General features: G+C 35.5%; 1 protein-coding gene across 8 annotated transcripts in view; it reads right to left on the bottom strand.

The window, feature by feature from the left end:
- LOC138935620 (lachesin) overlaps window positions 1-15,183 on the bottom strand; it is a 156,840-nt gene that overhangs the window by 33,096 nt on the left and 108,561 nt on the right. For 6 of the 8 annotated variants that reach the window (XM_070300318.1, XM_070300322.1, XM_070300323.1 and 3 more), the window contains exon 2: window positions 1,617-1,655. The exons of the other annotated variants lie outside the window; for them this stretch is intronic. In XM_070300318.1, coding sequence (XP_070156419.1) covers window positions 1,617-1,655 — 39 coding nt within the window. The remainder of the gene's footprint in view (window positions 1-1,616; window positions 1,656-15,183) is intronic. 8 annotated transcript variants of the gene reach the window in all.

The raw sequence follows: 15,183 nt of genomic DNA, 5'->3' as shown, positions 1-15,183 counted from the left end.
GTAAATGCTTATCAAGCTATGCCGAATGAATGCGAGATGTTTAATTTTTTTTCGCGGAATCCTGCTGGGATTTTGTGGCTTTGTTAGTCCATGAGACTACGTTGAAAATTCGAACTTGACGCTGCTCGCACAACGTACTGAATATAGGGCATTGATATAAAATACACGAAAATATGTGACACGTTGCAGCGTATTAAAAAATCATATTAAAAGTGACGAATAGAGTTTCAAGTATTTGGTACTCTTCATATGCAGATGTTGTTGTCTCCAAAAATTTGATATTGGATTATTGTATTTTTAGAATAAAAATGATATTTTTTTTCTACATCTGCATACGAAGAGTACCAAATACTTGAAACTACTTATTGTATTTTTAGAATAAAAATAAAATAATATCATGCACTCCTTTACTTTTATAATAAATAATAAAAAATATAACTATTATAACTACATTCTGCACTTTCATTATTCACAAATCGTATCTCCACAAATATAAAATATTCATATCAATTATTTTATGTATGTTTTACCATTATCTTTATCAATATTTGGCTTACAAATGAAAGAGAACGATGATTGATTATATCTAAAAGAAAATGCAGCATAAAAATAAATAAAATAAAATAATAATATAATAAATAATATTATAATAATATATTATATTGCTTTTCTAAATTGCATATAAATTAAATCATGATACAAGCAACGGTCAAATTCTTTTCTAATTTCATATATGTAAGAAAATCTATACTCTGAAAATACATAATATCTCCAACTAGACAATATGCCTTGCATTAAATGATTTTTTTATTCTCTTATACTCTACGGCAATCGCGAAACTGCTCATAAAATTGAAACGATTGTATTACTTATTTTTCCTTCACCATTGTTTGATATACGCTATCCAGCGAATAATACCTTTGTTATTTGCATTATGCGATCGTGTGATTCGATAAAAACAGCTTATGTTGTCGGCTTACCGTTTCTCATATACAATCGATACACAACGCGAAAAAATAATCACGAAGGGTGAAAATCCATTGCTAGGCGACGGCACAGTACGAGAGAGTAGAGAAGGGGATTTATTTTCAATAAAGATTATAGATATAAAAAACAATCTGTGTTCGATAAGCCCACAGCGGTTTTATCCATCGAAAAGAGTTCGAGATATCGATGTAATGGATAAGAATCGAATTGCGGTGGCAGAACGGGAGGGAAGGGAAAAGAAGAAGAAAAAGAAGAAGAAAAAGTTATTTTACAAGCAAGCGAATACGCCGAGGCGCGAAACGGACCATTTCATAAAGTATCCAACCACCCACGAACAATATACATGCACGCGCGCGCGTACACATGCAATGTCGTTAACGTAAACAGCGAAAACGCCCGGTGCTTCGTAGTTTATTTTGGCCTTTAACGCAAACAACAAGGACGATAATGCCCGGTTGACACTTGCAATGTGCAGAGCTACGCGAGTATGATTTTCAACATCGAGTGCGTTCTCGCAACATCCCGCGGGATCTAGCCGTTTTCGCTGTGATTTCCGACTGGATTGCGCTCATCAACCCATTGTCACTCATTGTTATTGTAACTGTCCGATAATGATGCATCCTACATACCGTGATGGTGACTCGGTAATAAATTCCTCGCTTGTCGCCCTGTAACACGAAAGAGAACGCAGCGAATATTAGATATCAAATATCTATCGATTATTAAATGCGTAAATTCAAGCGATTTGTAAAGAATTTTATTATACTTTATTTACCAACTATACTATTCGAATCCATAGATTTTCGTATCGATGTCAATATCCGGATACCATATAGTATATAAAAAATATTCGCGGTTATTTTAGGTATTACTCGAAGTTAATTAATTCTTGCATGCATTTCGCTTGTTTGTACGAGGTTATTGTGACAATGATATATGAAGGTGAGACAACATGAGAAACCGTAGAGCGTACCAACGTAAAAAAAACATATCGAAAATCCGATTAAATAAATAAAAAAATATCTGTGAATCAGTTTAATCGAAATCAATTAAATCGAAACCCGTAGGATTTCGAGTACTTTTATATTACTCATGAACTTGATTAATAGACGGATATTCCGGAATAGAGGTACTTGTTCTACATTGACAGCGTACTACATCAGTCCGTGTCGATTCTAGAAAATTTGTTTGCAAAATCGAAAAATAATTGAATCTCTTTTTTCTATATATTCTATAAAATTTCATATAAGCAAAGTATCATAAAATATAAAGATCAATTATTTCGTTATACAAATGTACCTTTAAAAATAGATATAAGTATGCAATTCAAGAGTTAGATTTATTTTAATTTTAAAACTTAAAAATAAGATGTAACATTTATCAGCTTTTTGTATAGATAAATTTAAAAAAATGATAGTTAAGCTAGAATAAATCATAATAATTATACTATAGTAGACTGCTACGCTGGCAAGATAAAATGGCATTTATTAGTGATATTTCGTCCACGAATATATCACTTTGTGAAACAATGCCATAGATTTACATGCAAGATGGCGCATCGAAGTGACAAGTGACATAGGATGAACATGGGTATGCACCGCCAAGAACATCGTTTATGCCGTTCACAAGTGACGCGCGTCACTTTGAAAGCACGACTTATATGAGACATTTATCATCTTATTACATTAAATACGAGAGAAAGAGAGAGAGAAAGGGAAAAAGATGTGTGTTAATATATTATTATCTAAAAAGTAATTACATATTTAAATGTATAGTAAAGTAACGAATTTATGAAAAAAAATTTTTTACCTATATCTGATCTCGCGCGTGCTATCGTCTATAATCGTCTATTATGCAGTGTAAAGATAAAATATCGAATTATTGTAACGGCAATCAAGCCAAGTTCTGACCAGTATAAAATTACAGTACGTTGTTTAAAATACCTTGGGGCACTTTTTAAGTTGAAAGATAACTCGAGCTCTCTCTCTCTCTCTCTTTCACCTCCCACATCCATTAAAAAAATCTATCTTCAATAAAAATAAACATACAAAAGCTCTTGCAATGCTAATCTACGGTTAAGTTAAAGGAAAGCTTCGAGCTTATAACAAATGCATTTGATTTTCTTAATCTAAATGTTTATTATTATATATCGTTATTGATTTATTAATATATCACATTAGGAATATTATTAATTTCTTCTGACATGAGTAAAAGACTGAGCCTTTTTTTATATCAAATAAAAAAATTTTGTTTTTGAATGCTTAATCCAGGAAAAAATACAGATTTTTTTTTTTTTTTTTTTTTTTTTTTTTTTTTTTGAGATATCTAAATTTATATCTTCATAAGTAGAGAAAGATTATGCAATATTATACTTTATATCTAAGAGATGAAATTGTTTAACGACTATCTATTGTACTACTAAATAGATAAAATGTAAATCTGTTATATTATGTATATTTATATACGATTCTTATGAATCGTTACGACTTTTATGCAATGTGTGATAGCGTTGTGATATTTTCCAACGAATTCGAGGTGAATCGAAATTATCTAAACTTGGAGATTATGACAACCGTTTGTCGTGAGTTTAACGATGTTCAGTGACGGCGCTTCCCCAATAGTTATATAACTTCGTGCGTCTCATAAATGCGAGCCACGGAGCAACTTGAGGATAATTACATTCGCAGATGACAGAGGGTAAAATTACTTGCATTATGAGCATGAGAGTAGTAGATTACACGAGGGAAATGTGAATTTGTAAAAGCCAATATATACGCATGTTTAGTGTCTTGTACGCAAGTGAAAATTTCAGATAATTGCGTGTACTGGGAGCAATTTCTCTGAATAAGTGATAAATTAATAGCAAACCTAACTCTATCAAAATTTATTTAAATTTAACTTCATATAAAAAATTTATGCTGATTTCTATGAAATACTTTTTACAATAAGCACACACAATTTTGAAATAAATGTATAACATGAGAAAGCGTTCATTAAAGCCACAAATTAAATGAAAATGTGTTTGCATCTAATTTATTATATTTATATCCTTTGTTAAAACGTCGTTTGCTTTTATATTTTTTACTATATGTGCAATATATATATATAAATACATATTGCGAATACGTTCATAAGATATTATGCATGAGAATTATTCTGGCTAGATAACTCAACAAGATGATAAAAATCACAGTAATATCTACGCATTTATATAATTTATATTGTATGATTTTCGCGGTATTTCTGCTATTCTCTCACATTTTCCAATTCTTTTTGTCACAAAATTAAGTAATTAAATTTCATTGACCACGATTGCTGTTTTATTCAAGCTTTGTTAACATTGTGTTGCTAAAGAAGGTGAAACCTTCTAATTCGAATACGAGTCATTGTGCTCTTTTTTTCTTTTCTCGCTCGCTAGAACAGCCACGACTACGTAATTGCGCAACTGCATTTTCTTCGCCATGTTGCTGGGGTGTGTTTCAAGCGGCCGCATTTATTTAGGACGTGGTCTTCTCATGACATTGTGTGATATCGCGTGCGTCCGTGGTAAGATTAATGGACCAATCTTGGCGCCGGGCACGGTTACGCGCAATCAGGAGACAGCTTTTCGGAGCTTCAGTCTTTCATCACGATAGCAATGTAGACAGATACATATCAGTTATTTAACGTGGCTTGCGCTTACACGCAATACGCTATTCAAGTTTACGGTATTTACTTTACGTTCCGCCGTGTAAGCTCCGTGTAACACGCGCTTTATACACGCGCTTATGTAACGCGGTCGTAGGAGATGTGTCGTATGCAAAACAAATAAAACAAGTGCTATTGCCGTGAGAATAAACGTCTGCAAATTTTTTACAGCACAATATTATCATTCCGCTCGATGTTTAAACAACGCGAACACCGTTTATTGACAGTACGATCCGAGACAGTTAGTATAGCACATGGCTTCTCATTTCTTATAAATACAGAGGATCGCAAAAACATTGGTATAGAGATCGATTATCGAACAATGTAATATTTGTTACAGACGATTTCAAGTCACTCGGGAATGAAATCGATTTGTCTTTTCTCCTAGATTCGTCTTTGAAAGGTCAACCTGCCAGCAACTATTTATCAAGCGGAATACTAGAAAGAGCACTGAGAAAAGGAAAGATGTCGCGAGCAAGAATAATGAGCTCGGTTGAAAAATCGAGGCACTTCACTAAATTATTGTTGCTCTTTTCGTGTTTGATTTTATTCGTTGTACTGCTGCTTGCGAAATGTCATTGTTTATTTACCTTCGTGAAATCATGTCTGTCAAATTAAATTTACCTTAATGTAATCATTACTATCATTATTTATCCGTATAACGCAATCTGATTATTATGTAAAAGAAATCTAAACACATACAAATCATGACGGAGATTTTAATTGCTAATATTATATATGCGGATTGTGCAAGAACTTATATGCATCAGTTGCAACATTATAAATGTATGCGATATAAATATAAACAGAAATAATTATCATGAGCTTCACAACGAATATAATATTTCATTAGCAAAAGGATTCGCGTAATTAATAATTTTTTTCATTTAGAAATGACAAATAATCTCTTATTGTTACGGTTATCCAATTAAATAAATGAAAGCTGAGACAGAATAAAAGTTAAAAGCCACATCACATGCCTTTGTAATCCAACGGTATTATTTCATAGTGAATATCATCTTGCTATCGTCCAATTGTAGAATACTTTCGGTTGGATTAACTTCATTGTTCGAAATCCAAGCGTATGACGTATGACGTATTTGTATGGTAGTAATATTTCCATATTTCTCATACGCATCTTCTCAACTACACGTCTCTACTCATCTTATTTTCCATTATAGAAGGCTGACTTATAATGCAAGTCATAGCCTGCTTAACATAATTTTGTGCACATTGATTATTCACTTTGTCCCGCCCAATGGTTCTCGATCGCATGTAAATTCCCGAAGGATCGCGAGTCTCCAAGCGGCATTAGGAAGTTGCACGACGAAATAAGGTACAGTGTCTAATACAGCTTTATACACCCAAAGGAGTGTTTTACCCAAGTTGGTTCGTTCCGGTCTGTCGCCATTTTTTCGATAGGCTCTTTAACTAATTCAAACGACGGCGCTATAACAACTGAGATAAAATTCAGCAGAGAATTAAAAAGGCAAAGACCGGAGAGGCAGAACGTTCAATCCATGCGCATCGCTTGAATATTAAATGAATGAATATCTACGCCGTTAAAATTCGAATTAATTAATTAATTACAAATGGCAGAAACAGCAAAGAAATATGAGAAGCAGAATTTGAGAAATAAATATTGTATTCTTCTATAGTCGAAGTCTAAAAAAATTAAGTACTTTCTCAATGATTTATTTTAACAATGCTTTTCTCTAAAGTTAAAAACTTAAATTAACTTTCAATAATTCAAACTGCATTTTAGCGTTCTGTTAGTGACGCTTTGCATTCAACTTTTAAATTTAATTAATATAATTTTCAGTTATCGGAAGATAAAGTCAAAGTCTCACGGGTTCGCAATGATTATAAAGATACACGAATCTCGAGATGTGAAGAATATTACAGTAACCTACAGAGGAATAAATTTAATTTTACACTCAACCGTGTTAATCCCTTTCTCTTTATGCACTGGCTCGCTCTTTCTTCTCGTAAGGGGATAGAGGTGCAACTCGCGTGAACAGGAGTAACGCGAAGATCGAATGGCAGGATGGCCGGGAAGGTGAAGAGGTGCAATGGGATCAGGAAAACGGCGCAGTGGAAAGGGAAAGGATGGGGATCTGCAGAAATAAAAGGACTAATTCCGAGGTACCGACAAGTTGAAAAAGTAGGTAAAATTGGATCTCGGTGCTATCTTCGTTCGCGGAAGCGCAAAAGTGGCAATCGCGCAGCAAATTAAGCGGGAGCATCGTAAAAGAACAAAAATGGTTATGCCTTACCCTAAACTTCCTCTGCCTTATCGTCATTTTTCTTCTCTATTTTTCCAACTTTCTGCGCATCTATTAAATAATAGATGAATTAAAGTAATGCGCCTTTCTCCACAGCAAAGCATATTTTGCTTCAAGCTAGGGGCAAGTTACCAAAGCCTCTTCCCTACCTTTGTAATTCTTGTAGGCATCGAACTACAATACATCGACTTAGAACATTAAAAGCTTGTAGTTACAAATTTGGTTGCAATAAAGCATTTTATTTTCATTAATATACTTTCAAAAAATTACTTATTGTTAAAGCACAAAAATATTAAAATTAACTTCACACACATAAAATTGTTAAAAAATATAAATATTCAAATAAAACCTGATAAATTGTTATAATATAAGATATCAAACTTTTCTAAAACTATGAAAATAATATAGTATATCACGTAAGATAAAACTTTTCTCTGTCTCTGACAACAAGAAAGATTAGCCAAGAATGTAAATAACGCGTTAATTTCTATTCTATGGATTCAATAAAATATTTATTTATATAAAATTATTTGCGCATACCCTTTTTCACGAGCCATCTCTTTTGCGCGCTAAATAAAATATAGGTCAAAGTATATTTCTCGTCCCTTGCCCTACGCGACTTGGCTCAGAATCAGCATAAGTTTCCAACTTTGTAGCGAGGAAAGCCCCTTGCGGCAAGTTGCGTACCCGCAGAATCTCGTGAACAGAGTCAGCGCATGGCAGCTACGAGGAAGAGTAAGACGGTGGATGGTATGTCTTGGACCGCGGCGGCATTCTCTCTTATCCCAAACACGTACCAAGCACGCGCGCAAGCTTTTACGCCAGTAGAAGGCCGTGTGTAACCGAGCGCAAGTGTTTCTTTGTTGAATGAAATGTTAATAGCGACGGAAAATGTGCGTGCGCACACATACACACGTATATACCCTGCCAAAAGGCATGATCTTTTCGGATAACACCCGGCATTGCGCATTCTTTTTGCACGACTCGTCATACCTCACGTTCTTGCGAGCGCATGAAACGGAGTGTCTCGAATTCTCTCCCTTGGACGGCGTTAACAACGCGCGCGCGAGTGCTTTTCATTTTTTTGCTAACGAGAAGCTCGGGTGATTTATGGAAACCCGTAAATCAACTTGACTACCTGCTCCTTAAGGGAATAATTTCGGTCTCTTCTCTTGCCGAATGATTTATGAATTAATATCTTTCTTAAGCCGCTGGTATATTCGGTCTACGAGAATGGTCAGTATACGTTAAACGCTAAACGTTAATAGACTAATTTGTTTCCTTGGCTAATTCAATTAGTCATTTCTTCTTTAAAGTGCAGTAAATTATTTTTTTGCCAAATGTATATGTATAGTTTTACAAAGTATAATTTTGAAAAAAAATTGTTTGCACTTTAATTTTATATAATTTTATATATATATATATATAAAATAATAAATAAAAAATTATTACATTTAACAATTTAACAATGTCGATTATTATTGTCGATATATATGTCGATTATTTTTTAATATGTATAATAGGCTTGTAATAATTTTAGAATGTTGACTATATTAATAATTCCTTTCCACTTTCTCTATGATATTTCATTAATGTTATCCAGAATAATTAAAATCTGTATTTAACGTAGCTTTGTCCATTTGGTCATATTTCGACGGATTGGTAAATAAACAAAAAATATGATTTATTTATCCTCATGTATTTTAATAGCAATATATGTGACATATTTTCCGATATCGAGAGTCTAACGATAAGTTTTATTTATAACCGTTATTATTTATGAAAAATGCTACCTCTATCATCCTTGACATGAAATCCCTACAACCGTACAAATAATATTTGTATAACATTCTTTTTTCCTTTTTTTGAGTATAATTATCGCAATTGTAATATTTAATAATATTTGATGACGGGTAACTTCGTCACTAGGGATTTAGCGTTATATTATCTAATTATATTATTTCATTGTGACACGAAGACAATCTGTACATATATGCGCGTTTACGCAGGCAACAGTTAACTTCATTCCCATGAGGACGAGGTACAAATAGCTCGGGGCTTCGCAACAGATTCGAAATATTCGCACAGTCTCTGTATCTAAGCATCGCGTTATATCTAAAAGCTATCGGGAAGATCAATATATCTAAAATTGAATGTTATGCTCGATTTCATGACGCGCGTATCAATCGACAAATACTGCGTGCAGAAATCTGCAAAAAAATTCCGGGCTTCAGCGGGGACCATTCGTCTGTGTTAAAAAGGGATTCGCTATCGATATCGCCGCATACATCATACACGTGATCGATGATGGCGTTTGCAGCGGATCGCTGCAGCCGGTTATTTCATGCGCAGATTGAGAGAGGAACATTGTTTCGGCTTAAAGATAACGCTTTGTTTCCGGTGCTTCGCGGCGAACAATGCACGCATGAAAATCGAATAACGCGCATAAAGCGCGCAGATAAGCGCCGTGTTGGGTGGGAAAAAAAGCGCGGCTCAAGCAGCTTTCATATTTCATGACTGCCACTTGCGCCATATTTTTCATTTTACTCTATTCTCGCCCTTTTAATTACTGATATCGTGAGAGAAACCGCACAACACAGCCCATGCGCGCGTGCGATCGCGGAGATTTGTAACCGACACCAGGCCCCGCGAAATTAAGTTTTACAAATTTACAGTTTATTATCCTGTGCCGGATGCAATACCAGAATAAAACGGATGAATAAATAATATATATACACGATAACATTATTTACATCTCTACTTGTGATTCTCGCCATATTCTGCCGATGGTTCGATTGCGTCGGTATATCATATTTAAAAAGACGAGCGAAAAACAAATCGCTCGAAATAAATAGATATAAATATATTTTGGAAAAAAATCATTTTATAGGCATTTTATCAATCCATCAATTGTGCGTACAGCCGTCAAAGTAATTTCTAATTACCGCACGTGATTCACGTATGTGATCATTTTCTAGAATGTAAGGGTATGGACGCATGCCAATGCAGCGAAATCGAATTAATGCCGCCGTCAGGCTTGTCGAGAGGTCGCAAGCGAATTCGTACGTGTCGACGTACGCTAATTCGCGATCGGCAAATCTTTCGCGCAGTTAAACGGCGGGGTACAGCGCGATTCGGCGGATCGATTCGGGGGCGCGCTCTTTGCGAGACAGCGCGTCACTGCGGATCCCGGTGTCCCCGATGCTCGTCAACGATCGATACGCGAAACAAAGTGCCAAACGTACACATTTCTATACGTTGCAATTCGAAGGGCAATTCAATTGCGGCAGTCGTCCCATACGGGCATCTGCAATATTCTCCGCGAGCAATCGTTCTCCAGGGACCGTCAATGTATGCGCTCGCACGGCTCTCCCAATGACATTTACATTTATATTGACACGGCGCTCAATGGGATCTTGAACAACGGCGGGATGCTTAAATGCATTTGCGACCGCGGCTTAACGACCGGAGCCGAATTTTTTCGGTGCCGGATCAGCGCGCGGAAACGCGGAAAATGGCACACGCGAGGACGCATCGCGTCCCGCAACGAACGCCAAAATGAGGATTCAACGCGATTAAGTTTTCACGTTACGAACACACCAACATCACGGTACATCGATTCCTGTGCGTGATACACGTTTTCAATAAATTACAACCGACAAAAATTCATTTTTTTATCTACAGAAGTGAATAAAACGCGAAATAATATTTCTTAGGAAGATGAAATTTTTGAACATACGAATGTTCAGCGAAAACTGTTTTAATTATTGTAATATTGAACTTTCATGGTTAAATAATAATAAATGATATTACATATTTTAATGCAATTAATATCTTATTTCTATGATATGTTAAACTATTATAATATGTTATCTATATATAAATGTTACTTCCAATAATAAAGAGAATTAATAATGAAGAATTTAATTTATATGTACAGATTACATATAATACATATGTTTTTTGCACATTGAATGTAGAATATTATCTATGATTATTATAAAAAACATTAAAGCGTAATATAATTATTATTAATTTTCTTTGTAGATACAATACTAAAATGACGCGATACTTAATTAATATAATTGTCATGAGGGGACATATCGATACAATGACAAAATTACAATTAATAATAAATAAGATTCTTTACGTCATATTTGTCCGGTTCGTGTGTAGCTCCATTAATAGCCCGATATATTAATATTGAAGAAATCCGAAATAGCATACGGACAATGTTATCGGGTAGTATTTATATTATAGTATATATTTAGTTAGAGTATTGTAAAGAGTAGGTAAATAAAGATTGAATTTATGAATATATATCTGTACTATAGAATAGATAGGTAATGTCAAGTCTATCACATAAAATCGACGCCGAAGGATTCGATCGTCTTCGTGACGATATACTCGGTGATAGCGAGAGAGACATGATTTTTACTTTCGTTTTTCTAATTTAGATAACAGAGATATAGCTCGTTCAAGAGCAGCCTACCTACGGCCGCTCTCCTTAGAAGGATCGCTTCGGAGCGCGGAAGAAAACGACGGAAAAGATTGCGTCGCGATGGCTCGTTACGCGGCCGATATCCCCGCGACTCGTACACCCCGTACACCCCGTTCGCTTGCCCAAGAACGATAATCAAATTCGCCTCACGTATTTCCTCGGTCCTTTAAGCGCGACCTCCGCAGACCCACGGCAGACCTCCTGCAATTTATTTGGAATGACGTTCTATTAAGATGGGATTCGGTTGCCTTTTACCGTTTCTATACCAACTTCCGGGGTGACACGGGGTAGCAAGGTCTTTCGTTTCACGGATAGCTACGCTACGAGCTAACGAGTTCGTAACTTTTTAAACGGTCCTTTAGCGAGCGCGCGATTCTTGATGTCAATCTAAGATGTCGATAGTCGATATTCGACACGGTGATTTAAGACCTCCCTTCAAGGGCCAGGGTAAGTTAATTGTAACTCGATAGTGTTTTAAATTTACCACGCGAATATTGATTTTTACTGTGGTCCCAAATAAAATGAACCGTCGTTATGGGATATTCAATTATTTTTTAGACAGATCAGATTTATATATATATATATATCTATTGATTAATTTCGATCTATTTACGCAATATCTGCAAAACGTAACTGTAAGTCTAGATGTAATATTTCAATTAATGTATCTTTTTAGTATTGGTATATGTGTATGTAATATTGTATATATTATATATATATATATATATATATATAATTAATATTTCACAAAAATAAATACAGAAAAGATATAGAAGAAAAAATACAGAAGAATACAACAAAATAACGTATCATGAATGAATATCATATATCCTTACTTCTATTATTCAATTTTATTTCATAATTTTATATAAAATAATATTTTGCAATTCAATAAACTCATTACGCCATTAAATTAAACAATCGAATAAAGATTAATTTAACGCAATATATATAACTGTATTAATCGAAAAAGCGTATCAAGAAATCTGCAAAATAAAATACAGTTTTTGTTCTTTGAACTGTGACTTTTTATCTATTCTCTACGCATATAAAATTTTTACTTCACATGGCCCAGTTCAATGAATTCAAAAAAGGTTTAATATTTCCTGAATAAAAACTATGAAATTATATTTTGAACAAAGTAATGTATTCGGACATTTTCGTGCATCAGAAAATTGTATCAGGTAATATGCGAAATAGCACATAGGAGAGAAAGAAGGAACTTTTCGGACGCGAGATGACATCTGAAGAAATCTTGAGAAACAGAGGCGCTGACGCGTATCCGCGTCACATATATTTTCCCCCCTTTCGTCTCGCGGCCTATCGTACCATTCTCAAATTACGAAACTTCGTAACGCGAACATTCGTTGTGTCGGATGAGCCCACGCCGCGCGAGGACACTTTGTTCCGTAGCGACTGTCAAGAGACCCGTACCGTTGTGCTCGCGCGTCACGTATTATGGCATGCCCGCTCTGTCGAGTCGGAGCCGCGCCACGTATAAGCGTTTTCTCCATCTCGGCTCTCAAGTTTCCACAAAGTATACGATGCGCGGGCTGGAATTTTCACGAAAGGAACGTATGCGCTCGGGGATTCGTCGAAATATCTCCGTCAGCTGCCTTTCTCGCGTTCCTCTTTCTCCGACTTTCTTTTTTTTTTTCTTTCTTTCTCTCTCCCTTTCTTTCTTTAGATCGTGGATAAAAACGAGATTTGGAATGTTGTTGTGTCGCATCGCGTTAGTCCGACGAGATAAAGAAAAGAGCGAAGAAACAGATTGCACGAACAATACATAAACTAGAATCCGCGGGTCAGTCACAAAGGAAACTCTCCGTGTCTCCTCTGTTCTGCATCCGGAAGACGATGGTATCAAACGGATTTCGTAATTGCGGAACCGACTGTGCTAGCGAGGCACATAAATATTCCTTTCCGTCGCGGCGTGAAGAGACGAGTTTCCGTGACATCACGTACGCGAATTATACGCACACGGAGCTCGCAACAACGGATCTCGTTGTCGAATGATTTTCCCGCTCTCTGACAAAAGTTCACTCTTACCACGACACGACCGCTTTTTGCCAGCAGAAACTTTTTTCGTTTTATTACGCAAGTATACGTGTACGTGTGTGTATATATCGTATAAATGTGTGCGGCGCCGTTCATTATTCTCGCAACCGAAAGAGAGAACTCTTCTCACGGGTGACAGGCGAAATTCGTCAGATCTCGGACTTGTTTTTTCCTCACGCAGTGATTTAATGCTCTCGCAACATCGCAAAGATAGAGATTGAGGAAAGGAGAAGGCAGGCAAGACGCTCAATCAAAATCATTGCTCGCGCGATTTCGCGTCCGGCATGCGGCGAGAGAGGGCAATTTCGCGAAGTGTGTTGGGATTAGTACTAGTCCGTTGTCAGTTTAGAGAGAAATAAGTGGGATAAGATGAGGGTGAAATGACGGGGCGTATTTTATAGGATAACCGTGCGGAATGGGAATGAGCTCTGAATGCCGGCACGGTGTATTGACGCGTAAATCACGCCGGGAGAATTGATTTCCTTCTTCGCTTGACTAATTTCCGTTTGGCGCAGATTTGTTATTGATTATACAACATTCCAAGGTTTTAATTATTATATTAATTTTATCGATACCAACGGCTTTACCTATCTTCCTCGATTGCCATTTCCGCTGAAACATTTTGAACATATTCGTTCGTCGCATATAAATTGATTAAATTTTATAACACATTACTGATTAATAAAATAATAATAAAATATAGGCAAAAATTGTTACAATTTTTAAAATATATAAAAATATAAATGTACATTAAAAATAATTTGCGAATTAGTTTTCATACCTATGTGATTAATTGAATGGTTATCATTTCACGTAACTCATTGTATATCGCTTCAATAATGTATCCATTGAATTACGGTCCAACTATAGCTTTATCTCAAATAACAAGCGCTTGAAAAGAATATTACATTGCGAATTTAACCGTATTTTTGCCAACCGTAATTAATGCTGAAACGTTTCGATTCAAATTTTTTGCTTAAAAATTTCGAATATTGCACCCCCTATGGTCGAAATTGCACGTACGCCTCGATCGGCAAATGTTCGATGGTTTCATTATCAATCCATTGTAACGTAAAATCCGAATTCGCCAATCCGTTCTCGTTCACAATTTCGTTTCGATATGACGAGCGTGATATCACCCGGATATTGATCCTGGCGTATGACACGCGTACGTGCAAAGAAGCGCGCGCGCGTGAACATCGCGCTCATCGAGAGCGCACGATTGCGCAACTGAATCAGTTACTCTGAAGCTTGATTTCAATTTGCCATAATTTCATAGAATTGATAATCAGGATTTTGCGTGTTTCTCCGACTGTATATTGCTCATTGAATGATATAACTTTCATGAAGACGCGAAATGTGTTGCAAATTATTATGTTGATAACATGCATTTCCAGCGTAGATGCGGTACTGCAAGTTTCATATGAGATCGAGAAGGATACGGCGAGAAACAAATAAACGAGAAACTGGATTACTACTTGATGCCTTAGAGTTTAGAATACGCGCAAATTGTTTAAATATCTTAAATAATAAAATAATTTCAGGAAATGTTTACATTTTACGCAATACATGAGATTATTTGTATATGTGCAATATATAAAGAAGACAAATATGTATATATTCGTAATTTTTAATATTAATATGAATATTGAAAACATTTAATGT

Source organism: Polyergus mexicanus, unplaced genomic scaffold (genome assembly GCF_030449975.1).
Source record: "Polyergus mexicanus isolate NDT 795.1 unplaced genomic scaffold, iyPolMexi1.0 SCAF_8, whole genome shotgun sequence".
NCBI lineage: Eukaryota > Metazoa > Arthropoda > Insecta > Hymenoptera > Formicidae > Polyergus > Polyergus mexicanus.
Note: the sequence above shows the minus strand (reverse complement) of the source record. Positions and strands in the feature narration are given on the sequence as shown.